The sequence below is a fragment of the Nannobrachium achirus genome (genome assembly GCF_963921795.1).
Source record: "Nannobrachium achirus genome assembly, chromosome: 6".
Lineage (NCBI taxonomy): Eukaryota > Metazoa > Chordata > Actinopteri > Myctophiformes > Myctophidae > Nannobrachium > Nannobrachium achirus.
In genome coordinates, this window is record NC_137815.1 from 16,374,307 (window position 1) to 16,401,935 (window position 27,629).

The 27,629-nt window shown below is 41.7% G+C and overlaps 1 protein-coding gene across 1 annotated transcript in view; it reads right to left on the reverse strand.

The window, feature by feature from the left end:
* LOC308286472 (serine/threonine-protein kinase 4-like) overlaps window positions 1–26,224 on the reverse strand; it is a gene marked incomplete at its 3' end in the record, with an annotated part of 49,366 nt that extends 23,142 nt beyond the window's left edge. Inside the window, exons 1-10 of the mRNA XM_080727506.1 lie at window positions 26,102–26,224; window positions 24,489–24,600; window positions 20,149–20,229; window positions 18,942–19,070; window positions 17,986–18,100; window positions 17,187–17,351; window positions 16,362–16,529; window positions 15,070–15,207; window positions 13,864–13,995; window positions 12,886–13,096 (exon numbers count right to left, since the gene is read on the reverse strand). Coding sequence (XP_080583632.1) covers window positions 12,886–13,096; window positions 13,864–13,995; window positions 15,070–15,207; window positions 16,362–16,529; window positions 17,187–17,351; window positions 17,986–18,100; window positions 18,942–19,070; window positions 20,149–20,229; window positions 24,489–24,532 — 1,183 coding nt within the window. The 5' untranslated portion in view covers window positions 24,533–24,600; window positions 26,102–26,224. The remainder of the gene's footprint in view (window positions 1–12,885; window positions 13,097–13,863; window positions 13,996–15,069; window positions 15,208–16,361; window positions 16,530–17,186; window positions 17,352–17,985; window positions 18,101–18,941; window positions 19,071–20,148; window positions 20,230–24,488; window positions 24,601–26,101) is intronic.
* Window positions 26,225–27,629: the final 1,405 nt, after the last annotated feature.

Consider the following 27,629-nt stretch of genomic DNA (forward strand, 5'->3'; position numbering starts at 1 on the left):
TCCATTGTGCTGACATTAAAACCCATTTAGAACGGGTACACATTATTGTGTATCATTATTTTATGCTTTAACTATTGAATAGCAGATATACAAGCTCACAGCGCGGCACCGAGTGCCGCGCTGCAAGCTTGTAGATCTGCTATTTTTGAAAAATCGTGAAAATTAGATTTTTGACCCGATTCTATAAGTGTCTTTTGAATCCTTCAAAGGTTTTTTGAAAAACCTATGTCAGCAATCTGGCTAGCCATCGTCAAAGAAAAGGTCCTTTTCACTTAACTGGAGCTCAGTTAGTCTGTTCTTGAGAGACTGGCTGCTATGTCAGTGGTTCTCAAACCTTTTCATGTGAAGGACCCCCAAAATGATATTTATTTGGCCACGGACCCCCATCTCAAAATATTTAGTTCCAGGGGACACTCCAGAAGCAAAATTTGAGTTACAAACGTTCACTTAAAAAAGACATATTCAAAGATTTTCACACATTTTCACGACTTTTCAAAAATAGCAGACCTACAAGCTTTGTATATCTGCTATTTTTCAATAGTTAAAGCAGTCAATAATTCTAGGCCTAAATGGGTTAAGTATACTGTACTGGCATTTAGCGTTATTTAACATCGTTAAAAAGGCAGCGCAGCTACGGTAGGGCAAGTCGAATGTCTCCAGGGAGGTGATTTTAATGTGCACATAATGCAATAATAATGTTAAAAGACATTATTCCTAATGCTCTGACTATTATGTTCACTATGGCCCATGGTGCCTGTTGGGGTTCAGGAAGTGGTTGTGCAGGAGAGAAGTGAGTCTCTGTGGTCTAATTTCTAGTTTATGAAAAATAGTTCAACTTTACAGTAGGGATGGGACGATATGAAAATGTCATATCACGATTATTGTGACTAAAGAAATCGCGATTTACGATATTATCACGATAATCAAAATCCATTATCCTGGGTGGAAGATTTGCCAAAACGCGTTGTGAGCTTGTAGATCGGCTATTTTTTGGCAAAATATTTGATAAGAGTGGGGAAAAAAACACTATCAAGTACTGTACATATATTAAAAGTACCTTTTACCAATTATAGAGGGTTTAGATGGTACCGGATATACAGCTCTGCAAATAAAAGGTGAATTGATCCCAGTGCATGACGGAGGACGATATCACGATAAATTAAATCTCCACGATACGATTATCGTGAGTGTTTTTTTATCACGATAAACGATAATATCGCTTACAGTGTACCGAGTTAACACTGCTGCAGGTGGGCACTGCACTTCCATGCTTAAAGGTAGTCTATAAACAACAGGATGTTTCCCTCAAAGTAGTACATGATGCACATAGCACTGTATATCAGATTGAAAAGCAATCTTCAAAGTAGTGTACGTATTGCATAGCCAAAAGGCTTGTCAAGATGTTATGTGTTTTTATGTGTACTTGGTGTACAGGAAGCCAGTCAAGCTCAAGTGTTTTCTTGTAAAAAAAGATCTACGGGAAGATGTTAATTGCACTAAAGTAAGATCATCTTAGAGGGCAATCATAAAAGTGGTGTGTAGTCGTGGCATATCTACCTAATAACAAACTCCCATACATAATAAATACGTTATTTGTATCATAGACTAGATTTAAGAAAATACGTGGAGAACTGAATGAGGCCTGGATAGGTTTGGTGGAACTATGTTTTGGTGGACCATCCCCTGGGCCCAGTGCTTTTCAAACTTTTACATGTCAAGGACCTCAAATATAATATGAAAATATGTTGTGCAATACAAGATTTAAAAAAAGCTGATCTACAAGCTCACAATGTGTTGCAATGTGTTGTAAGCTTGTAGATGTACAGTATATACAGTTAGTGATTTTGATGCTTTATTAACTCATTGAATGCCATTTCAAGATGGCCCCCAAGTACCAGACTGCCACTATCCTAGATTTCTAGTGCACGGATCAATTTTTAGTGCACGGATCGTGCACGCCCATGCACCATATATGCATCATATGTGTAGTACTTTTTAACAGCTTTCAAACAAAAAAATCCGCTTGGAAATCCGTTCAGGCCTTCATGAGTTACAAGCCTTCAAAGTCAGACAAAACAAACACTGCCACCTTCCTAAATTTCGAGTGCACGGATCAATCTTTTGTGCACGGATCGTGCACGCCCATGCACCATATATGCATTATATGTGTAGTACTTTTTAAAAGCTTTCAAACAAAAAAATACGCTTGGAAATCCGTTCAGGCCTTCATGAGTTACAAGCCTTCAAAGTCAGACAAAACAGCCATTTTTGACATTTTGAAAGATGTGTTTGTTATGGGGCTAAACATGCAATTTCACAATTGTGATCATGCCTAATACATTTGAGGCATTTTTAGAAATTTTTTTATAAAAAAATTTTTTGAAAAAAAAAAAAAAAAAAATATTTTTTTTTTTTTTTTTTTTCAAAATGGCTTCCAACTCGGGAAACTCGGGCTGTGGCAGCCTGGGAGTACTGCAATAACTCGTGAAACTCGTGCCTTGGCAGTCAATGAGTTAACACTTATGTTGCAATGATTTTTTCTCTTCAATGTCTCGCGTTGCCATGGTTACCATAGACTTCCATGTAATTGTGCAAGTGTGTAAAAAGTGCACGCCCATGCTTAGATCAGTGGTTCTCAACCTGTGGGTCGCGACCCCCAGGGGGGTCGCCAAAAATTTTCGGGGGGTCGCCAGAATTCTTGGTAAAAAAAAAAAAAAATGGGTAAAAAAAAAAAAAAGAAAAACGCCTGGAAAACATTTTTATAGAAACATTTTCATAGCGGAAAATCGACAGTGTGAGTGTGGAATGGATGTGTGTTGCTTTTCCACACAGAGGTGAGATGGCTCTCACGGGGCAGAGTGCTGACCAGACAGGGCCTGGCTGGATAAGATTTATAAAAATGTCTATTTTCCTTGCATATAGAAACGCTCCTCCCCTCCCCACACATCGAAACGAAGGCTGAGGGTGCTAATAGCCCGCACACCGAAACCGAATTAAGGGTGCTAATTGTCGCTAATTGTCGCTAATTGTCGGCCGACGGTGAACAAAGACTCGCATTTGCATCCACTCATAAGGAAGCTAGATCGCTGGACAACGCGAGTCAATGAGGGTAATATTGACATGTTTCCAGAGCTTGAGGATTTCATGGATGATTATGACTTAAATAGAGACATCATAAACGGAGATATCATCTCTCATCTGAGAGGTTTGACTGACTGTTTCCACAAGTACTTCCCAAAAGATGACGCCCCAGAAAGATATGATTGGATACGCTTTCCTTTCACCGAGTCCACGGGGGCACACTTGTCATCAGAACTGCAGGACTCGCTGTTGGACCTTTCAGCTGATAGGACATCAGAGATCAAGTTCAAATCATCCACACTGGAGGAATTCTGGCTATCTAAATATGTGGCTGCGAATTACACAGAACTGTCAAAAGCAGCAATGGATGTTTTGATTCATTTCCCGTCCACTTACTTGTGTGAAAAGACGTTTTCTGCGCTCACATATATAAAAAATAAATACAGATCACGACTCACCAGAGTTGAAGATGATCTCCGTGTTGCAGTGAGCAATATTGAACCTAGATTCGCACTTCTCTGTTCAAAGAAACAAGCTCAACCATCCCACTAACCTCAAAAGGTAGGCCTATGCCAAAACAATTCATAAACTGTACATAAAAAAAGTGCTGTCAGATATGCTGGTTACATTTTATTGTGTGGATGCAAACGAAAACCAACAGTATATAGTTTCACATATGGTGTATTTGTTTCCGTTTTTTTTTTGCTGTTTAATGTTAAGAGCATATGAATACAGGCGCAGCTGTCATAAGTGCTGAGTGCTGTCAGATATGGTTAAATTATATTGTTTTGGAAACCAGTGCATAGTTTCCCCTTTTTTTGCTGGACAGTTTTTTTTGCTGTAACGTTACGAGCATATAATTAATGCAGCTGTCAGATCCAGGGAAATATTTTTTCGGTTTCCCCCTTTTTTTTCTTTTATTGCTGGACAGATTCATGTGGCTAAAAATTATTATTACCAGTGTATTACCAGTGTTGCGGACTCTATTCTTCTCTTGTAAATGCAACAATAAGAAAATAAATGCGTCATCATTCATATCACGTGTCAGTGTTGTTTTCTCTGCATAACTTTAAGAAGTAGCCTAGTAGTGAAAACAGCCGATCTACAAGCGCACAATGCGGCGCGGGCGGGGTCTTTAAGGACCGGGGGTCGCGAGTCAAAATGTGATTATTTTGGGGGTCGCGGCCAGAAAAGGTTGAGGACCCCTGGCTTAGATGATGCACCACGTGTGTAGATGCTGTTCACAGCTTTCAAACAAAAAAATCCGCTTGGAAATCCGTTCAGGCATTCATGATTTATCAGCCATTATGTTTTCTACAGATGTAAACAAACATGGCTGCCATGTTTGAAAGAATGGGTTGGTATGGGGGTTAAACATGCAATTTCGCGATCGCGATCATGCCTAATACATTTCTGGAGGTCCAAAAAATTTTTTTGAAAAAAAAATTTTTGAAAAAAAAAAAAAAATTTTTTTTTTCAAAAACGGCCCAAACTCGGGAAACTCGGGGTTGGCACAGCACTAGTACCAATACAAACTCGGGAAACTCGGGGTTGGCACCATATGTGTTAACACATTTACCGGGGACCCACCTGGAACCCCCTCAAGGACCCCTGGCGGTCCCCGGTGTCCACTTTGAGAACCACATGCCCTAGCCTCTGGCATAAATCTTTCAAAAAGAGTAACTCTCTCCTTTCATCTCCTTTATAAATATAATTTATGCGTCTCTTCTGCCAGACAGAATTAATAGCCGTCCATTTCCTCTCCAGCTAAGTGGCTAGAACTGTCAGCTCACTGCAAGTGCTTCCTGGAGTCCATGCTTAAAGCTGGCCAATTCCATTCCATGTAATAACTCTAACTATGTATGGAGTACAGTAGGGATGGGACGATATGAAAATGTCATATCACCATTATTGTGACAAAAGAAATCGCGATTTACGATATTATCACGATAATCAAAATCTGCATTGTCCTGGGGTGGAACATTTGCCAAAATATAGCCGATCTACAAGCTCACAACGCGTCGCAATGCGACGTGTTGTGAGCTTGTAGATCGGCACTAAAGCAGTAGCTAAAGATTATCGTGAGTGTTTTTTATCACGATCAACGATAATATCGTGCATCGTCCCATCCCTAGAGTACAGTATGTAGTGCACTGGTCCTCGATGTAGGAGCTACAGTAAATGACTGCTAGTTAAAAGGGATTCTGTTAGTTTGACATCACAGTGAAGCCAGAGCGTGATGTCAGCGGGCAAACCTATATACCGTAGAAATGTGTACACGTCTACACGTCAACTCTCATGGTAAACTGCGACCTTTGATCGCAATAAGCTCACAAGCTTCACACTGCGATGCTTGAGAGCTTGTACAGGAGTAGATCTGCTATTTCTTTTTTGTGCCGACCTGGCGTGCAACCAAATATAAATCAGGCATTACATTTACAAGCCAAGAGAAAGACATTCTGGCCTAATGAGTGAAATCAGTAGTGGTGATTGAGGACTTGAACCCATGGCTTCAAGGGCAGCCAAGTATCCTCAGAGTTCCTCTGCCCACATCTAATGATCTGTGTTGCTGTGGTTCTCCAAGTGGGATACAGGGACCTCCAGGGGTCCTTGGGGGGAATCCAAGGGGTCCCCAGCAAAAGTAGTTAAAGCATCACAATAATTTGAACCACTTTATCCATGTATGATGGCTGTTCAAAAATAGCAGATGTACAAGCTCAATTTGTGCCACGCTGCAAGCTTTTACATCCGCTTCTTTTTTACCCATTCAGGCCGGGAACACATTTTAGTGTATTACAGTACATGTACAGTATGTAGCAACATATTTGTTTTTGTAGGGTAATCTTTTAATAATATTGTTTTTCAGAAAACTTAGGTCAGGCGCTCAGGCCTAAATGGGTTAAAAAAAAACTTGAAAATGTTTGGAAAATGTCAAATTATTTAGTTTTTCTTTTTAACACAATCATCTTCTCTTCTCCCCTACAACTTCTCTTCTGGGGGTCCCTAACAAAAAAAGAAATAATAATAATAAAAAAAAAAAAATCTGATGGGGTCCGTGAGTCGTGACACAGAGTTTGAGTGCCCCTGTGCTCATTCATCAGTAACGTTGTGCACACTCTGACCTACGGCATTCTCCTCAAGCCAAGCCTGTTGTTTAATGAACTGTATTGAATGGTGAATGCAGTGTTTGTGATGGTGATAGATGTCCACTAGGAGTGAAAGTATTTGTAAGTCTGAGTGTCGGCCATGTATTAGACCGGCGATCTGTCAAAGCCTGTCTTCTGCCCAAATGCATGCTGGGTACAGTTCATGCTCAGGAACATTAACTGAATTACACTGGTCAAGAAAAATGAATGAAGTGAGGCCGTGTCCACACTAGCATGGATATTTAACACAAACACAAAAAACTAAATTTTGGGCCTTTCATCCACTCCGTTTTGGTTTGTTAACAGGTAAAAAAAACATTTTTAAAAAGATCTCAGTGTAACCGTGTAGATGTGGAATTTTAGAGAATTTAAACAACAGTACAGTACTTGAGTACATGTACTTAGTTACTTTACACCACTGGTTTCCAAGCACTGGGTCGGGACCCATTTGTGGGTCGCGGACACATTTTTATGGGTCCCTTAATCTTTAGTTTTTTTTTATTTTCCAAAAACATTACCCCAAAAAATGAATTAAAAAACTAAAAATTCAATGATTCTTCTAAGTAATTAGAATAAAATCAAAGAAAAATCTAAGAAATTCCATTAATTAGAAAACAAAAGTTTAAGAAGTAGTGAAAATAGCCGATCTACAAGCTCAGAACACGGTGGGTCTCGAGCTAAAAAGATTGGGAACCACTGCTTAACACCACTGATGGCTTTGTAGCTCTGTCTGTATCTTCTGTAGCTTCCAGTGTGAACGCAGCATTACAGACCACACCATCACCCTGGTCTATTTTAAACCACAGTCGTTCAGAAGACATGATTAAAACAACCGACTGCCGTCTTTAACCCATTTAGGCCTAGGATTATTGAATGCTTTAACTACTGAAAAATAGAAGATATACAAGCTCACAGCGCGGCACCGAGTGCCACGGTGCGAGCTTGTAGATCTGCTATTTTTGAAGAAATTGTGAAAATGTGTGCAAATCTTTGAATATATGTATTTTTAAAGCAAACGTTTGTAACTAAAATGTTGCTTCTGGGTGGTCCCTGGAACTAAATGTTTTGAGATGGGGGTCCATGGCCAAATACATATCATTTTGGCCATATCACTTTCACATGAAAAGGTTTGAGCACCACTGACAGAGTAGTCTCTCAAGAACAGACTAACTGAGCTCCAGTTAAGTGAAAAGGACCTTTCTTTGACGATGGCTAGCCAGATTGCGGACATAGAAACTTTTTTTTTCTTTTTCAAAAAACCTTAGGATTCAAAAGACACTTATCCACAAGTTTCCCCGGGGGTTTACTGGAGACTATCAGGACCAAACTTCCGGGTTTAACAGCAGACATACAAGCTCACGTCGCGTCGCAGATGCAACCCGTTGTGAGCTTGTAAATCGGCGGCGGAACCTCGATGCAGACGTTTGCGCAATGCACTATGGGGCGTTGGAAACTCGTGGATAGAATCAGGTCAAAATTCAAATTTTCACGATTTTTCAAAAATAGCAGATGTACAAGCTCGCAGCCGTGTAATTGGTAAATAAATGAAATCCATTTATTCGCCAAAGCAAAACATTGCAGGGCCGGGAACTGTGATGGAGACAGAGAGTACTAGTACTAAATAATTTATCAGAGGCTACATTATGGTTCATTTGAATTCCATTTAAAACAAACACGGGCTAAATTTGGTTAGAGCCATATTCGATACTGCTGCTGTGTGTACGTATGCGTGAGTGTGTGTGTGTGTGTGTGTGTGTGTGTGTGTGTGTGTGTGTGTGTGTGTCTCTATTGTATAAAGTGTGGCGTTGTTGATAGTGTGTAGAAGAGTGTCCTCGCACATTAACCCGTAAGACCTGGAACTAGGGCTGTCACGATTATGACATTTTACATGACGATTAATTGTCACTCAAATAATTGCGATTAACGGTTTCACGGTGTTTTTGTCGTTGATAATTACTTTTTTTTTTGGCTTTTAGGCTTTGAAGTTGCACATGGCAATTATGACACAACTTAATTTATACAAAGAGATTACTGAACTGTTTGACAAATATTTGAGAACATTGATAGGAAATAGCCGAACGATAACGATATGTCGGCGTTTACATCAATTATGATGACAAATCACACATCACTACAAGTTAATGAGTCAAATCACACATTACTACAAGTTAATGAGTCAAATCACACATCACTACAAGTTAATGAGTCAAATCACACATCACTACAAGGTAGTGATGGCATGTGTGTAAGAGAGAGCAAGTGTGTCAGTTTACAAAGAGGCAGACAAAAAGAGAGAGAAGTCACAGTGTGAGTGTGAGTGCGTGTGTGTGTGTGTGTGTGTGTGTGTGTGTGTGTGTGTGTGTGAGTGTGAGTGTGTGGCTGAGGGCTAATCAGTGCAAATGAAAAGGCTTCTTATTGTGCAGCTCCATTAGTAAGGATCAATATCTGATTTAATAGATTATGATGAACACAAACACACGAAGATGCAAAAAACACACACACAACAAAGTTATACAGAGATACACGCATGTGTGCACACACACACACACACACACACACACACACACACACACACACACACACACACACACACACACACACACACACACACACACACACACACACACACACACACACACACACACACACACACACACACACACACACACACACACACACACACACACACACACACATACATTAAGGAAAGACAAATGGTGATGTAATTACAGTCTAAATGTTCCCGTGTTAATGTGGTTTGAACTGCAGGAAGGAAGATCCATGCTAACACAATACTGTCTACGTAGGACATTAGACTGGAGACTGGTGTGTGTGTGTGTGTGTGTGTGTGCGCACGCGCGTGCGTGCGTGTGCGTGCTTGTATAAAGCAGGCTGTGAATGTGTGTAATCATTTATAGTGCTTGGTGTGAATGCACAGGTTTGAGTGTCTTAAACATATACTTTTATCTGTAATTAATCCAACAACCAGAATTTCTCAAGTATATTCTGTAGATGCAGAATAATATTGTTGTTGTCGTCAGGCATCTCCATATTTTAACTTTTTAGTTTTTTTTTCATGAATTAATGCCCTACTCGATTACATCACACAAAAGTGTCATAAATGGTAAATGGTTCATTTATATAGCGCCTTTATTCAAGGCGCTTTACATAGATCGTGCATTACATTCATCCATTCACACACACATTCACCATTCATACACCGATGGCAGAGGAAACCATGCAAGGCACCAACCTGCTCATCAGGAGCAACTAGGGGTTCAGAGTCTTGCTCAAGAACTCTTCCACACTAACTCTGGGGGAGCCCGGGATTGAACTGGGAACCTTTCGGGAACCCTCCGTGTTCTAATGACGGTTTCTCTACTCCTGTCATAAGTGTGTGCACGCGCGTGCGCACACACACACGTGTGTGTGTGTGTGTGTGTGTGTGTGTGTGTGTGTGTGTGTGTGTGTGTGTGTGTGTGTGTGTGTGTGTGTGTGTGAAAGAATGCATTAACGCAACCCCCCCCCCCAATAACCCATTCTTGGAGCAACGTCATCGAAATCAATTGGACAGCCATGGCATAAGCAAGTAAGTGTGCATGTGTACGCGTGTGCGCTCGTGTGGGTGTCAGGAACGAGACAAATAAACGTTGCAAAAATGCGTTGAGACTATTTCACATCAAACTATTCATTTTGTGATTCATACAGGTTGACGCTTTTATTCACTGCGAAAAATGAACCGCGTTTCGGGAAAACAAATTACTTTACTTTATTTGCAGCATAATATTCACGTTCTGTGCGGATGTTGCCATGGCACAAACAGTTTAAATTATTGTGAATGTATTGCACAACATAAACGCTCCCTGCATGTAAGGACCTCTGTTCAGACTAATGTGTTCAGCAGTTAAATGTACGATCACTTTCTCCTGGAGACTGCAGTGAAATACACATATCGTTGCTGTCAGGCAGAAACCTTGCATTTCCATATTTCAACTGTATCCATATTTCACACAAAAGTAGTCAATCTACAGCAGGCATTGACACTAAGGCTTGTCCACCTGCCCCCGGTAGGTAAATAAAACTTTCGGGCAGGTGGAGTTTGCTTTCAGGTTGCTCGACTGGGCAAGTGCTAGTTTGTAAGGGGACGCAACCGTCTATAAACACAGCACAAGATATCTGTCTAAACACCTGAACGTGGCCAGAGCGCTCTGTCTTCTGGTCTGTGGAATGTAAAATAAAAGCACTGTTTACCAATAATGTGCTGTTTTCACTGTTCACTGTAAAAACATAAAATAGGTGTGATATGTGAAGTCAAATTCATAACTATTTGGATAAAGATTTAGCTATGACATTTTTAAAGCGTTAAATTAAACAGCAATTCAAATTTGACTTAATTATAATAAATAAAGATTATTCTTTTTTACATAATCAGAAAATATCAGATCTACAAGCTCACAACACATCACATTGTGACGTGTTGTGAGCTTATAAATCGGCAATTTTCATGCTTCATGCAGTATACAGAGCTTACGTGGTTATAAAAGGCAACTTTGACCATTTTTGATCTGATTGTTCTTTGATGTAGAAATGCTGTCAGAACACTTTCCAATGTCACTCCTCAAGCATGACCCAATATGGCCTTTCCTCTAGCACCACCCTGAGGCCAAAATGTCAACTACATGCACACAAGGTTTAATATATATCTTATTATATCTAACAGTCAGATTGCAAGGTGAAGAATATTGATTATGGTGAATATAGTTTTGAAATGTAAAAAGCAAGGCCCCCATGCCAAACAGTAACAATTTCATCCTGGTGTGCACAGTTTGAGGCATGCCATTATAGGTGAACAATTTCCAAACATTTCCTAAAGGTTTTAAAACACACATATTTTTGCTATTTCTGACCATTTATCTGACCTCACTCTCCCTAAAAGTAAATAGAAAGATAAGCCACTGTGTGCGTTACTACCTGCATAGTGCAAGTCAGCCATTCTCAACTGGTGGGCCATGAGTATATTGCCAAGTGCCCCCCTACACACGACACAAGGTTCACACTAGGCTACTCGGATTTAGAAGTTCCAAAAACGAATGCCATTGGTCCCTTTCTGCTTGTAAACATTTAGAGTTCAGGTTCAGTCTTGTAAAACTATGCATGACCGAACCGATAGCGAAACCTGTTACACGATGCAAACGTATGCACAGGTATTGCTCACAAATCAACCATTGCTTATGGCTTATGGCCGAATGACGCCGTTGTAACTGAAATGAGAAACCCCCAGTGGTGTTTGTGAAAGCTCTGGCAGTGTTGCTGATTGTTGTGGTTTCCTGCTTCTTCAGCCTGTGAGCCTGGAAAGCCCCCGCAGTGAGACAATGGTGGGCACCCGGTCACAGCGTACCTCGAAACACCCATCTAAAGCTCACGCTGTTTCAATCTAATCCATTACACACCATGGTATCGCTTGCCGACCGCAACTGATCTTCAAGCTGACGACGTGTTGCATCACTTAACCCATTTAGGCAGAGAATTACTGAACGCTTTAACCAGTGAAAAATAGCAGATCTACAAGCTCACAGCGCTGTGAGCTTGTATATCTGCTATTTTTCAATAGTTAAAGCATAACATAATGATACACAAAAAATGGGTTAAATTCAATCCAAAGACCTTCTCCTGAAAGAAGGTTAAGCCCAGGGGGGAAAGGCCCGCCCACGATGTTTATGTGCTGTTGCATGGTGGGAGATTGCGTCATCCACATTGAGGGAGACGGCACATCCAAACACCTGTATTGCACTTGAGTCCTAATCTTAAGACGCTATGCAAGCTAGAGGTTATACAGTACGGTCTGGTGCAGCGTGGACTCCCACACAACATCAGGTGGGAGCTGGCAGCCATGACAACCAACAGCAAGAGGAAAAATAGGAATCGCCCATGAAAAACAAAAACGAAACAATGAAACCACAAAAAAAAGGACAGTCCATTAAAGAAGAGTTTTTCGAAAGGGTTCATTGTTCAAGAGTGGGTGAAATGGTTTAAACAAAACAACAATACAAAACACCCGCACCCCGGGTCAAATCCCAACGGTCGGAAGCTTAGATCCGGCGACCTCGGAACCACCCGGAAATGTATTTCTACACAAAGGGGAATTATTGCAACATAAAAAAATCACACCCGTGTGAAGTGAGCAATGGAGGCTGTGTGTGTGTGTGTGTGTGTGTGTGTGTGTGCGCGTGCACTTCCAGACTTCACCTGCCCGAGAGTTTTATTGACCTGCCGGGGACAGGTGGACAAGCCTTAGTGTCAATCCCTTTAACTCAAGCAGTGTCTTTTTTCAAAGGGCCCAGTGTGCCAATGACGTCTTTGACGTCTTTAGATCAAAGAGAACAAAACAATTATTATTTTATTGAAAAGATGTCAAAATGACCTGAGATCAGAGAGATGTTTTTCTCTGTGTGTGTGTTGGCTCCCTCGTGTTCATTCTAGTGGATGAGGATGCAGAGTTGTTTGATTCAGCTCTATCTCTGGAACCATTTGTCCGATTGACAAAATTATTTTTGACACTGAATCACAAAGACCGTGTCTGTCTCTGTGATCGATCAGTGCCCCCCCCCATTTTTGCCCGTGGTATCCTTAGACTTAAAGGAATTAAAGAGTGTCTTACTCTTCATGGTGCCGCAGTCCTCGTCGTCCTCCTCGTCAGAGTTGATGACCATGGTGCCCAGCTGGGACTGCATGGTCCCCGTGTCCTCGTCGTCGTGCTCTATCATGGTGCGGGACGTCCCGCCCATGGAGGAGAGAGAGCGCACCGTCCCCAGGTCCCCCGTCCCGCCTCCCGCCAGCACCATGGTCCCCTGGTCCACCTCGTCCTCGTCCTGAAACACAGGAGACAAGGATGGGACCATGTCGTTGTTGGCGGGTGAAAACCTTGTATGTCCAAAACTGTTCGTTTTGCATTTATAGTTTTAAAAATGATTTTAAACTAGTGAAAACAGCCGATCTACAAGCACACACAACGCCTCGCACCGCGAGGCGTTGTGTGCTTGTAGATCTGCTGTTTCCACTACTTTTGTGCGACGGCCTTGTGTGATGAAGCGGGGCTTTACTTTGCGAAAGAACGGACACATTTGAGACTTGGGAGATACGAGGTTTCCACCCGACAATGACGATATGAAAATAACATATCACGATTATTGTGACAAAAGAAATTGTGGATTGCGATATTATCGCGATAATCAAATCCATTATCCTGGGGCGGAAACATTTGCCAAAAAATTGCAGATGCGCAAGCTCACAACACGTCACAACAGCGTTGTGAACTTGTAGATCGTCTATTTTTTGGCAAAGACATTTGATAGAGTGAAAAAAATACTGTATCAAGTACGTGTATTATAAGTACGTTTTACCAATAGAGGGTTTAAATGGTACCGGAATATGCAGCTCAGCAAATAAAAGGTGAATCGATCCCAGTGCATGACGGAGGACGAGATCACGATAAATTAAATGTCCAAGATACGATTATCGTGAGTGTTTTTAATCACGATAATTTATCACCCCAAAATACAAAATGTAATGCCTCAACTCTTCCCCACGAGCACTAAGAAAAGGTTGAGGACCACTGGCCTAGTGTGAGCGTACTCACAGAGTTGTCGTCGTCCTCTGCGTCCAGCTCTCTCTGTTCTGCCTCCTCCTGTTTCTTCAGCTTGATGTCCATGGCGTCCGTGATCAGAGCTCTGAGGATGGAGTTGGACTTGGCCGCCCGGATGAAAGGATGCTGTCACAAACACAACAGAAAGAAGAGGAGAAACGGATGAGGCACGTGACAATAAACACATGGACCCTATTCTCTGCAAAAATAGATGAACATCCGGCAAAATGTAGCAGATCTACAAGCTCGCAATGGGACGAGGGACGAGTACAGACCCCTGAGTTGAAGACTTGATTAGAAGTTTGCATATAAAAAGGTAGAGTTTCACGACACTACAGTTCACTGGTACAAGGTCAACTAGAGATCCTAGTAAGCTTTTCGGCTTATTTACACAGGAAACCATTTAAGTATCTCATATAACGTTGAATGACAGATGGATAGAACACAGTACTGTGCAGTAGATAGTCAGAAAAAAAGAAGAAAAAAAAACAACAGTGCAAAAAAAAATTAAACAGTAGATATTTACAATAGAAGGACGTGGACGGCTGCGCAGCGTCGCGTCGCGGTATCGACGCACGTGACGTGCCTCGCGCCACACAGCACATCCATTTCCCCCGGTGGGGAGAACATGTTCACCGCGCGGCAACGCTGGAAAAATAGAACAGCGGCGTATCGGCGCGGCAGGCGAGGCGGCAGACCGGCGGATGCGCGCGTCTGACGCCGCCGGTGTGGGTTAGTTCATTGAAAATAAGGGGGCCGTATTTTCCGACGCGCCGCTTCCGCACCGCCTCCGCGCTGCCTCCGCGCTGCCTCCGCGTCCAGTGTGTGTTCCCCTTATGGCTGGGCTAGGTTTGTTTTTACCAGTTACAAGTGCCTGCCGCCTGTAAGTGGTTTTTCAGGGCGATTTTAAAGGATGCTAGGGATCCAAACTCCTTTAAGGCCTTCGGTAAGGCGTTCCACATTTTTGTGGTATAGCAGAAGAACGAGTTTGACCCTTTGTTTGAGCTGACCCTGGGTTGAACGTGATCTGTGGCGCTCTATTCTATTTTTGCCTTTTTTGAAAATATGTTGATATTTTGAAAGTGGTTTTGTGTGATTGTGTGTGTGTGTGTGTGTGTGTGTGTGTGTGTGTGTGTGTGTGTGTGTGTGTGTGTGTGTGTGTGTGTCTGTGTGTGTGTGTGTGTGTGTGTGTCTTAATACCTGTAGTAACTGTGTGGCGGTAGCTCTGTGCTCAGGGTTCTTCACCAGACACTGGTGGACAAAGTCTCTGAAGGGTTCTGACCAGAGGTCTGGGTTCCTGAACGTTGGAGGAGGATTGGTGGGGATCATAAAGATAGCCTGGAGGACAACACACACACACGTTTACAGTCATATTTTTAATGCTTCAGTTGATGTAAACTCTTACTGTACTATCCACTTTCCATTTCAAGGAACCCCATAACTCGAGTCCGAGTGTGTACAAATGGAACCAAATGGACCCTTCATGTGTACGCTGGTATCCGCACATCTCTAATGGAAACGATTATGCAAATCAATTGCGGTTATGGGGTTAACCCATTTTTTATCCCACGTTTTTTGCAACCCATTTTTGTCACCCGGTGACTACCTAACCTGTAGTCCTGGTTTCCGCTCTCCCCCTGCCGCGCCAGGGGACATTGGGGAGCACCCGGCTGGCTAGGGGGAGGTAGTATAGAAACCAGGACTACTGCATGTTTTTGTGTGAGGGCCTATGCCCAAGGAGACACAGGGAGAACATGCAAACTCACCACAGAGAGGCCCTATCGCCAACCCCACCTAGGGTGTGGGTGCTGATGACGCGGGTGGAGGAACACGCCCCCAGCGCCCACAGCTTCCCCCGGCGGGAATCGTACCCAGGACCTTCTAACTGTGAGGCGAAGCACTAACCACTGCACCACCGTGCCCGGGGGTGCAGACTTTAACCATATGCTTTATGTCTATCATAATTTATGTTAACCCATTTACTTTAACCATATGCTTTATATAGTGAAAAATAACAGATCTACAAGCTCACAGCGCAGCCGCAGCACAGAGTGCCTCGCTGCGAGCTTGTAGATCTGCTTTTTTTTTTAAATCGTGAAAATGTAAGACTTTGAATAGTTTTTGCCCCGATTCTATATCCTAACAGGTTTCTGAAATACTCATGTTTCGATGTCAGTGGTGCTCCAACTTTGTCAAGGACCCCCAAAATTATATGTATTTGGCCACTGTATTTGGCCACGGACCCCCATCTCAAAATATTTCGTTTCAGGGACACCCCAGAAGCAAATATTTGAGTTACAAATGTTTGCTTTAAAAAATATATATATTCAAAGATTTGCACACATTTTCATGATTTTTCAAAAAATAGCAGATATACAAGCTCGCAGTGCGGCACTCAGTGCCGCGCTGTGAGCTTGTAGATCTGCTATTTTTCAATAGCTAAAGTATAAAATAATTCCAGGCCTAATTGTAAAAACTGTGCCAGGGCTCACCCTCATGGGGTGAATGTCAGCGTACGGGGGCTTGCCCTCTGCCATCTCGATGGCCGTGATGCCCAGCGACCAGATGTCCGCCACACAGTTGTACCCGATCTCCTGGATGACCTCGGGGGCCATCCAGAAGGGCGTGCCGATCACTGTGTTCCGCTTGGCCATCGTGTCCTGGTGGGGAGAAGGAAGGAGGAGGAGTCACAGAGAGGAGAGGAGAGGAAAGAAACAACAAGCAACGTAACAAGAAAGAAAAGAGAATGGAAAGAGAAAGAAATAGAATTCATTATCTCATGATTCTCATCCATGTTTTACCAAATTTTCATTTTGAATGCTTGTTTTGTTTCCATGTTATTAAATGAAAGGTTATGTTTTCAGGATTCAAATTCAAATAAATAAGTAAATAAATAATTAAAGTAGTATATATAGTAAAAATAGCAAAAGTAGCAAATCTACAAGATTCAAGATTGCTTTATGTGTCATTCATTTTTCTGTCATTTGACATTTACGTATGTTTCTCCCAATGTGAGACAGCAATAATTCATAAAAGAATAAAAACAAACAGTGCATAAGGATACTCTACTATATAAATATGCTCTAAATAACCGATCCGTCTCTGTGAGGAGTGGCCGCAGAAAGCATCGGTCGTGCCACCATGTCAAGCTTGCCGATCTGCTACTTTTGATACGTTTGTCTGACTATGATCAAGTAGGTTGTTAATTTAGGGGGGGGGGGGGGAATACGGAGATAAGCGGTTTGTTTCAACTTTATCCAACCATATTCTACACATAACAAGTAGACAGTGTTTTCCTGTGTAGGTGTTGTTCTTACGGTGAGCTGCCCGGCGACTCCAAAGTCAGCCAGTTTGGCCTGTCCTTCAGCATTCAGCAGGATGTTTCCTGCTTTGATGTCTCTGTGGATCTTCCTCATGAAGTGCAAATACTCCAAACCCTTCAGCGTGGCCTGCAGAATGCTGGCTATCTCTTCCTCTGTTAGCTACAACACAAAACAAACAATACCCTTATTGGCAACACTTTCTATGAAGCTCATGTCTACAAAACCTTCCTGCCTACGCCTCCAGGAATGTTACTACTTAACTTTAGTCTCCATGCAGATTCATACAGAACAAATCCCCATAACTAAAGCATTGGGGCGATTCATTTCAAAATATATGATGGAGCACTATGCAGTCATGGTGGATGCGAGATTTTAGGATTATGATAATCTCCCCGACACCTCAGAAATACAGTAATTGCAACAACAAATCAATTATAACTTTATGAACAGACATGGCTAGGAACTGTCACATAATGAACACAGCCAAAGTAGCTCTTCAACACACTGATGGAACTCAGTTTCTAGCAGGTAGGCCTACATCAGAAAAAAATATATATCTGTATATCGCAAAGTGTCTCGCTCTCGAGTTTTCAATGGCAGATAAATATTGATTGCAATGGCCAAATCAGTCACATGTTTTTCTTCTTCACGGAAGCAGAGAAAGTCTGTGAGTGTCCGTGATCAACCGGGGGATCGATCGAAAAATAGGAGAATATTCTGTGACGTTTTCATACAACTACTAGTGATGTGCTCTGCATGTGTGTGCGTGTGTGTTACCAGTGTGTTATGTTACCGTTTTGTTGCGTAGGCGGATGATGTCGGACACAGATCCTGCTCCACAGTACTCCATGACGATCCACAGGTCACTGTTCTTAAAGTAGCTGCCATAGTACCGTACCACATGGGGGCTGGGGACACAAGCACATACATACATACAGTACATTACAATAGAGACAACATTAATACCATACCACGTGGGCCTGGGGACACAAACACATACATGCATACAGTAGAGACAACATTACCAAATACCCATGTCTCAATGGCTGTTTCTCTAGAACCTTTCAGGCAGCGACCTAAAGATTAACCTCATGAAGGTCTAACAGACCGAAACTTTGGGATTTCGGGAGGAAACCGAAGCTTTTTCTATGTCTTTCACTGCTGGCTTCTCCTACCTGTTAACGCGGGCGCTAATCCAGTTCCCATCGTGCGCGATCGGACACTGCTATGCATCGTGTGTTCGCGTATTCCATCAGCTTCTCAGATCCTTTTAAATTTTGAAAATTGATCAATCCGTTCTCCATCTGTAAGCCGTGGTGTTCACACAGAAAGCTAACGGGCCGGAATAGAGCACGGACCATCCGCTTCCGGTTTGCGGCCTCAATGTGAATTGGTCCGCTCCATAATGTGTCTGTGTAGAAACCGATCCCGGAGCATTAGTTACGGCCTATTTTAGTTCGGTTTAGATACATTTTTAAATTAAAGCTTATTAAATCTTCGGGTTCCTCGGGCATGGCAAGGAAGCCCTACAAAGGGGTATTTTTTGGAAGCAGTTGTGTTGTGCTGTTTTTCAGGCCGCAACCCCCCAAATTAATATGATTTTAACTGGGGACCCCGCTATCCACACAATAACTTGGAATTGTAGGAATTAAGAGGCATTACGTTTAGTTTGACTCGGTTCCACAGATAAATACTGTGTTATGAAAATAGTGCAGTAGTGATTATAGAAATAAAAGTGAATGCACGCACCTGTTACACTGCTGCATGATGGAGATCTCTTTAATGATCTCCTGAAGGTCAGACTCCACCGGGACCTGTTTGATGGCCACGATCTCTCCTGTCTCCTTATAATGAGCCTTAAACACACTGCCATATGACCTGCACACACACACACACACACACACACGCACACGCACACGCACACACACGCACACACACACACACGTCAGTTTTTCAAAACAATGGTAACAATCTTTTCCATCTTATGACCCTTAAACACACTGCCATGTTTATATCAGATAAATACACACACACAGAAGCAGTAACACAAAGAGAAACGCATAGACAACACTGAGACTCACTTAAGGCAATGGTTCTCAACCTGTGGGTCGGGACCCCCAGAGGGGTCCCCAAATAATTTTGGGGGGTCCCCAAATGTTTAACTAAATGTTAACATTGTTTTCTCACTAAAGAATACAGACCAACATCAGTGTATACAGGATATCTGCACATTTCTAAAGTGACAATTTAAGGACTTTAAAGACCTTTTTAGTACCTCTTGTCAAACATTGGTAAAATCGTCAAATACTAGAGGCAGAAATTGTGAAAATAGCAGATCTACATGCTCACAACGCCTCGGATCTACTATTTTCACAATGGAACAGATCGAGTCAAACTAAATGTAATGCCAACTCCTACAATTCCAAGTGCTTGTGCAAGGTGGGGGGTCCCCAGCTAAAATATGATTATTTTGGGGGTCCCCAGTTAAAAGATGATTATTTTGGGGGTCACAGACTGAAAAGGTTGAGGACCACTGACTTAAGGGGTCACACACAGTGAGTCACAGAGTGAGTGAGAGCAGTGGCTGGAAGAGAATGACGATAGCATCACACACACACACACACACACACACACACACACACACACACACACACACACACACACACACACACACACACACACACACACACACACACACACACACACACACACACACACACACACACACACACACACACACACACACACACACACACACACACACACACACGTTCAGAAAAGGAAGTAAGTTGAGAAACAGGAAATGAAGAACCACTGTTTAACCACTGCCAGAGGGAGGGGCTTAATGACACAGAGAGAGAAAGAGATAGGAAAAGAAGAAGGGAAAAGAGAATGTGAGTTTGAGTGGAATGAAAGTGTGTGTGCGCGTGCGTGCGTGCATGAATACGTGACTCACCCTTCGCCTAGCTTCTCCAGCACATCAAAGACTTCTTCTGGCTGCTTGGTCAGACTGTCCTCACTCAACTTCTTCAACTGCCTGAAGTCCCACAGACAGGTTGTAGTCCCACACAGAGAGACAGAGGGGCAGACACAATGCACAGGGGACATAGAGGGAAGGACCGAAAGAGGGAGGAATAGAGGAGAGTGGGGAGGGGGAAAATGTAGACAAGGATGGGATTAGAACAGTGGTATGGCTGTCACCACAATTACATTTTACTAAACGACTAATTGTAGTATTCAGTCACAAATAATTGTGATAGGATGTAATAGTGTTTTGGCATTGAACATTGGAACATAAATAATAACATTTGGGTTTGGCTTTTAGACTTCGTAAACAAAAATTCCAAAGGGCACTGATATAAAAGATGACTTAAATATACGAAGAAATTACTGACATATTTAATAACTTTATATGTTTCACTGCACTGTAGATTTCTGGTATTGTTACTGTACCTTTTCTGTACACTTGCGATGTACTGCACATTCTCTAGGCTAACTTTCATGAAGGAACATTTTTATTTCTTTTCAATAATAAGCTACAGACAAAAATAGCTTCAAACACCAGAGCAACTGCTACCATGCCATGCCTGGAACAGCAGCAGCAGAATGACTGTCAAGATATGAGACATCAGCTGAGACTAGACTCAACTTGCTCTCCTTTTCTCTAACTAAACATTTCTACATAAAATATGGGCCCCATACAGGCTTCTGTGCCTGGGTAGTAGGGTACTGATACCGTCCTTGCTGACCTGGCATTTGGCCTACTCAGGGGTCTTCAACAGGGGGACCAGATGCCTAGGGCAGTGGTCCTCAACCTTTTTAGGCCGCGACCCCCAAAATAATCACATTTTAACAATTTTCACAATTTCTGCCTCTAATATTTGACAATTTGGCCAATGTTTATTTTGCCATTTTAGAGGTAATAAAAAGTCCTTAAATTATCACTTTAGAAATGTTCAGATACCCTTTATACACTTAAACGTTATGTTGGTTTGTTTACTGTTGAGTGAGAAAACAATGTTGCACATTAAGTTAATCATCTGGGGACTTCCAAAGAAATTTGGCGACCCCCCCTGGGGGTCCCGACCCACAGGTTGAGAACCACTGGCATAGGGGGTCCTTAAAGTAACTACAGGGGGGGGCCGCTAAATCTTTGTGTCATATGGATTTTTTCTTTTATTTTTACCACTTCAACCCTAGAATCCCAACATAAGCAGATTTTTGTCACAAATATTGAATCAATTCAATCCGTTCCAATACTAATTCTCCACAATATCTATATCAGCCACGTTCATACTATGACTGTTCTCGTTTCTAGTCTAAAGGCAAGAACAAAATCTGCATCTTTCTCACTCTGCTGCGACACACAGGATGCCACACACACACACACACACACACACACACACACACACACACACACACACACACACACACACACACACACACACACACACACACACACACACACACACACACACACACACACACACACACACACACACACACACACACACACACACACACACACACACACACACACACACACACACACACACACAGAGCTCGTCTCGTTTGCTCCACTTCAGAAACACGTAGCTGTCACAGTGTGTCCTTATTTGTGGGTGTTAACTCGCTAAAGATGACAGGTGCGCAGAAGTGTGTGAAGTGTGAAACGTTTTGAGCGACAAATACGAGGCGCTCTAGACAAAAGTCAAATGATTTGCATTTCTTTCCATCTCTCCCTAATGTGTCTGTATTACACTTGTGGCTAATTAACAAATTAATATCAAAGATCAGCAAGCAAATCCAGTGACAGTTAGCGTGACAATGACAGTGACAAGTTCAACCAAGGCTGTGTCAAGGTATTGCTTCAAAGTTTTTTTTTTTTTTTAATTACAACAGAAGGCAGAGCACATGAAAGTTGAGGTAAATATTTGTATACACAGACGCTGTTCCTGATTATTCCTGATTATTAGATCACTCATTACAAGGCCTACACACAGTGTGAAAGGTCCGTAACAGGTGAGGTAAGGTTTTACTTTTAAGACTAGTATTTTGGTGACCTGTTATCCTGTGGCAATCTTACATTATGACACGGAGATGGCCAAATGAAAATTATTATATTATTCCAGTGACTTGACAGTGAATAACCTAATTGCTCTGATGGACTTTTTTTTTGTCATTGTTGCCAAGCTAGCGGCAGGCTAGCATTGCAAAATAGACACGTTAGGCACAAAGAATTGGCATGTTGGGCAGATTAATTAAATATAGAGGCTAGAGACTGGGTCATTACCCACATGTAGCAGGTGCTACGTGTGGAGGAGGAGGTAATACATATTTAGCATATTGGACTATGGCCCATGGGTGGATTTTTCATTGATAATTGCTTCTGCACTGCATTTTACATTTTGGATGTGCATGCTTTACTACTTGTTTATCCCATTTATTTTACACATTTCCAAAAAACGCCATAATCTGAATCCTAACAGTTTTCTGAAACACATGTTACCAATTACCAGATATACATATATACAGTAACATCTAAAATGACAGATACTGTCCCAGATTGAATTGCAATTAAAACCTGCTGAGCACATTTCTGTTCCCTAGCAGATGAATTCTAACTAATTGAGTGACCAGCCTCAAGGCCAAAATAACATCTTATTCTAAAATAATCTAGATTCCAGGATAAAGCATCCCGATTTCTGTGAGAATCCACATATGAAGATCCCTGATGTCATTAATGTATATATCACTGGCTGATTCACATAGGGATCTCCATGTATGGGCATGAAATATATTGTAGGTTGTGATGTCATGGGATCTACATAATCCCTTTTATGCCCATACATGGAGATCCCATCACTGTTGTTATTGGTCAGAGGCACACCCCAAAAAAAGCATACTCATTAACATCTTTTAAGATGCTAAATCCACAACAACACAAAGTCATCAATGACTGTACAAGAGTAGATCAATAAGCCAAGAAACAAATATAGCAACATAAGAATCAACAGCTTAAAAGACATGTGTAATGTCAAACTCCTGCACATTAAGGATACAGAGCTATGAGCGTGTAGAGACTACATGTAAGACATTTCTATAAATACAAGTAGGTTATTTATATCACTGCTTGGAGCTTGGATGTCTTCAATGCCTATATATATATTAGGGGGGACAATCAGTGTTGTGTCTTTAATGAAATGAGTCGTGTTATTCTTTTAATCACATGCATCCTCGCATCCCTATTCTTTCTAGGCATGTCAGAATAGTCAAACAGTCAGCGAAAATAGGCGACTAGTCAGCGAAAAATAGCAGAGATACAAGCTCACACACAGAGAGGTTTCTAAACGGCTTGCCTCCTGGGAGCCACAGTGTGAAAATACTAATTACACAACTTTGGTCAAATCCCACTGGACAGATGTGTCAATGTGTAGCCCTGTCACTGTGTGTTGAGAATTGCTGTTTTTAGAATGAGAATGTAGGTAGGCTATGAAGAGAAAATGTCTAATAATATATATGAGATGTAGATTAAATAAACACAGGGCCGGATATGGAACCAAAACTAAAATTACTTCCCAGCATCCCGGCTTACTGTACATATAATTACAGGAAACAGAGAACACGTGGGCAGAGGAGATAAGACATTGCAGCCAAAAGCCCCACAGAGGGACTGAGGCAAGAGTAGGAACTCATCGGTTCCTATTCTGTCAAATGCACAGTCTCATTTAAAGGTCCTTTTGTACTGAGTTAAATGCAGAATGATGGATTTTACGGACAGCCCTACACAGCTTACATTGAATACCTGAATTTTTAGTATGGCTGTCGTGCATGTATTGACATTTCCAACAATACCGTGAAATATTACTTTAAAGGTCATAACACAGTATTTCTGTTAACTTAATTCCCGTAATTACACAACTCAACATCAACACAGTTGCACACCAGCACCAGGGTCAATACGGCTTGGAAACATCTTCCTTCTATGGAACAGAGGCTTCAAACATGTTGTGCCAGGGAACCCAAAAGAGAAGATGTGTGTGTGTGTGTGTGTTATTGTTAAATTGTTTTCTAAATTTGTCAAATGTCTTGTTTCTTTTGACTATTTTCAAATGGCCATATAAAAAAAGGGTTAAAGTGGTTCAACTGATTCTGAAGCAATATCAGTCAATATTCCTGGGGAGGGGACCACTAGAACCTCCTCAAAACCCTGGACCCTGGTCCCCACTTTGAGAACCATGGCTATAAAATAAAATACACAGTGTCCCATGTGTTGTTTTGTTTTAGTTCCCTTACCTGCGAGGGTGATTCCTCATCTGTACTTTATCCTTGCCGTCCATGATGGTGGGTGGTTTTGGGGCAGGTCGGTGTTGCACCCCAGCTACTGTGTCCAAGTCCTGTCAAAAACCTGTGCACATAGTCTAGTAAGTACGGTAGCCTACATGTACATGTACCTTTTTAAGAAGGCTAGAGAATGGAACACAACCACCCTAAGGACTACAAACCAATGAATGGCATCCAGACCTACTGCACATACAGTATAAACAGAGCTGCTACATTTAAAACATACATTTGAGGATGTTTTCTTTTCTTTGTATATTATTGAAATAGTATTGATAAAAAATAAATGCTCTGTGTTCCAAAAAGCTTCATACCCTGTATATACTGTATAACGACACAAATTGTGACATAGCTCTGTTTCCACAATGCTGTACCCCCTCCAACTGTACATATGTTCCATTTACACAATGCTGTACCCCCTCCAACTGTACATAATATGTTCTGGTTCCACAATGCTGTACCCCACCAAAGTATATATATTCTGTTTACACAATGCTGTACCCCTCCAACTGTACATATGTTCTGTTTCCACAATGCTGTACCCCTCCAAAGTATATATATTCTGTTTACACAATGCTGTACCCCTCCAACTGTACATATGTTCTGTTTACACAATGCTGTACCCCCTCCAACTGTATACATGTTCTGTTTACACAATACTGTACCCCCTCCAACTGTATGTATGTTCTGTTTACACAATGCTGTACCCCTCCAACTGTGTGTTCCCCATTTTCAACTGTTTTTATGTTTTTTCTAACCTGCTTTGGCAATGTAAACGTATGTTTTCTCATGCCAATAAAGCTCAATTGAATTTACTTCAGTGACAAATTACTTCTTTCACCAACTGCTTGTAGGAAGAATTAAATGGACTGTCTTGTCATTATAACTGGCTATAGCAGTGTTTCTCAATCTTTTGGATTTGAAGGTTTCCCCTTAACTCTGTCAGTGTACAAATGGAACCAAATGGACCCTAACGGGTCAATGTGGTTCCATTTGTCCGCTGTCAAGAGTTACAGACTTGTATGGGTCCATTTATACCATAAAGTAACACACCGAGTCCCTGGAATCCACTTTGAGAACCACTGAGCAGTCTGAGCTATAGCATTCACACTCACTTGCATAGCCTATTCCGTAGTACGACGGCATCACTTCTTAACACAAAAAACACAGATCTACAAGCGAACAACGCACGGTGATGCGACGCGTCGGTAGCTTGTAGATTTGTTATTTTTATTTGACAGCGTCGCGAGATTGGATATTAAAGCGAAGAAGCTTTCTCTAGAACAGTGTTTCTCAAAGTGGATTCCAGAGACTTTGTGGGTTCCTTTATGGGGGTCTAAATGGACCCATACAAGTCTGTAACTCTGACAGTGTACAAATGGAACCAAATGTACCCGTCCATTTGGTTGCATTTGTACTGTCAGAGTTAAAGAGAAACCATGAAATGTAGCCTAAAGGTTTGAGAAACACTGCTCTAGCAGTTAGCATGGTCATGCTAGCCGCTTCACAGTTACTGTCTGTCACATAGCTGTCACTTTATGGTTTTGTAATACGGAGCTTATAAATACCTTTATATTTTCCTCTTCGGCTCCATAATGCAGCTGTGGTTCAGGACGACACTGGACGTGTTGGCTGACAGCGAGAGTTAGATGTTATTGTTGTATTTATTATGCTAGCAGAAACAACACTTCTACAACCAGGAAGAAGAGGAAGCACAGATGGAACGTTCGCGAACGAATCGAGTCTTTTGAACGGCTCTTTGAAATGAACGATATGGTGGGATTGAGCTGTTCCTTTCTAAATGAACAGTTTGGAAAAAGTACAAACATTCTTTACTTTAATATGTAAAAGTATCAATACAATGTAGAAATACTCTGCCACAAGTAGACGTTTGGAATTAAAATGTACTTGAGTAAAAGTACAAAATGCACTTCTAAAATGTAGAAAACATTTGAAAATAGCAGGTCGATCAGCTATTTTCAAATGCCCTAAATACATGGCGGAAGTGATGTGTAATTAATTATAATCAAAATCTACAAAGTGAAAATTAGTATTTTGAACGGCTCTTTGAAAAGAACGGATCCCAGAGATCCGGCTCACTTCAAAGAGCCATAAATCCTATCTCTCTCGCTCTGGGTGAGGGAGGGAGGGGGAGGGGGGGAGGAGGTGTAACGTCCCATAGCCCGGACGTGCGATCCCAGACTCGCATTGCACTCTGATTGGCTTTTAGCTTTGGTTGTCATGGATGCAGCAGCGGCTCTCAAAGTGGCGTGTATATATTCTGCATCTAGTTTAAGTACACTAAATGACCTGTGTGTTTTCCAAGTCAGAACAGAACCCTACCATCCTTATTCTAAGGCACATCATACTCGGACGACATTCAACAGAAATAGATAATTATTTGTCGAGAATAGCTCACAATGTTGTGGGCTTGTAGATTAGCTATCTTCACTATTTGACCAACGTACAACAAAGCAGGGTTTAAGTGGTTAGAAAGTTGATCTGTGATAATAAAGACAACAATAAAATTATGTTTTCTTGGCTTTTACTCTGAACAAGATAACACACTGCCTCTCCTGTTTGCAAGAGCCCTCTGACTGCTGTGACACGGAAAACACAAATGGAAATGGGGCACAAAAGTTATACAAATATATTATAATTATTATAAAAAGATTGAAAAGGAAAAGCACAGAATTTTTAGTTTTAGGGAAGTTTGGAAAATGCACTTGAACAATATAAATGCATACAAACCAGTTGCAGTTTATCTGACTGAACTCAAACTGTCCAAGTGGAAGTTTCATTTGTGACAAATGTCATGACGTTCCTGAGGTTGGTACGAATTGACAGATGGACAAACGTACAAACAGATCCATCTGCACTGTCATCTACGATTACAGTGAATGAGAAAACATTTGAGTGAGATGAAGTCACCTCAGATTACGTCTTTGAACAAAGCATTTCATCTTAATAATAATTGGTCCCTCCTTAACACTGCTCACTATGAAATGACCCAATTTCTGTCTACTCACTGTGGACTATGGACAGTTCAAAAGCCTGCTTAACATCATCAATCCAATAGAAATGACAGCCTCTCTC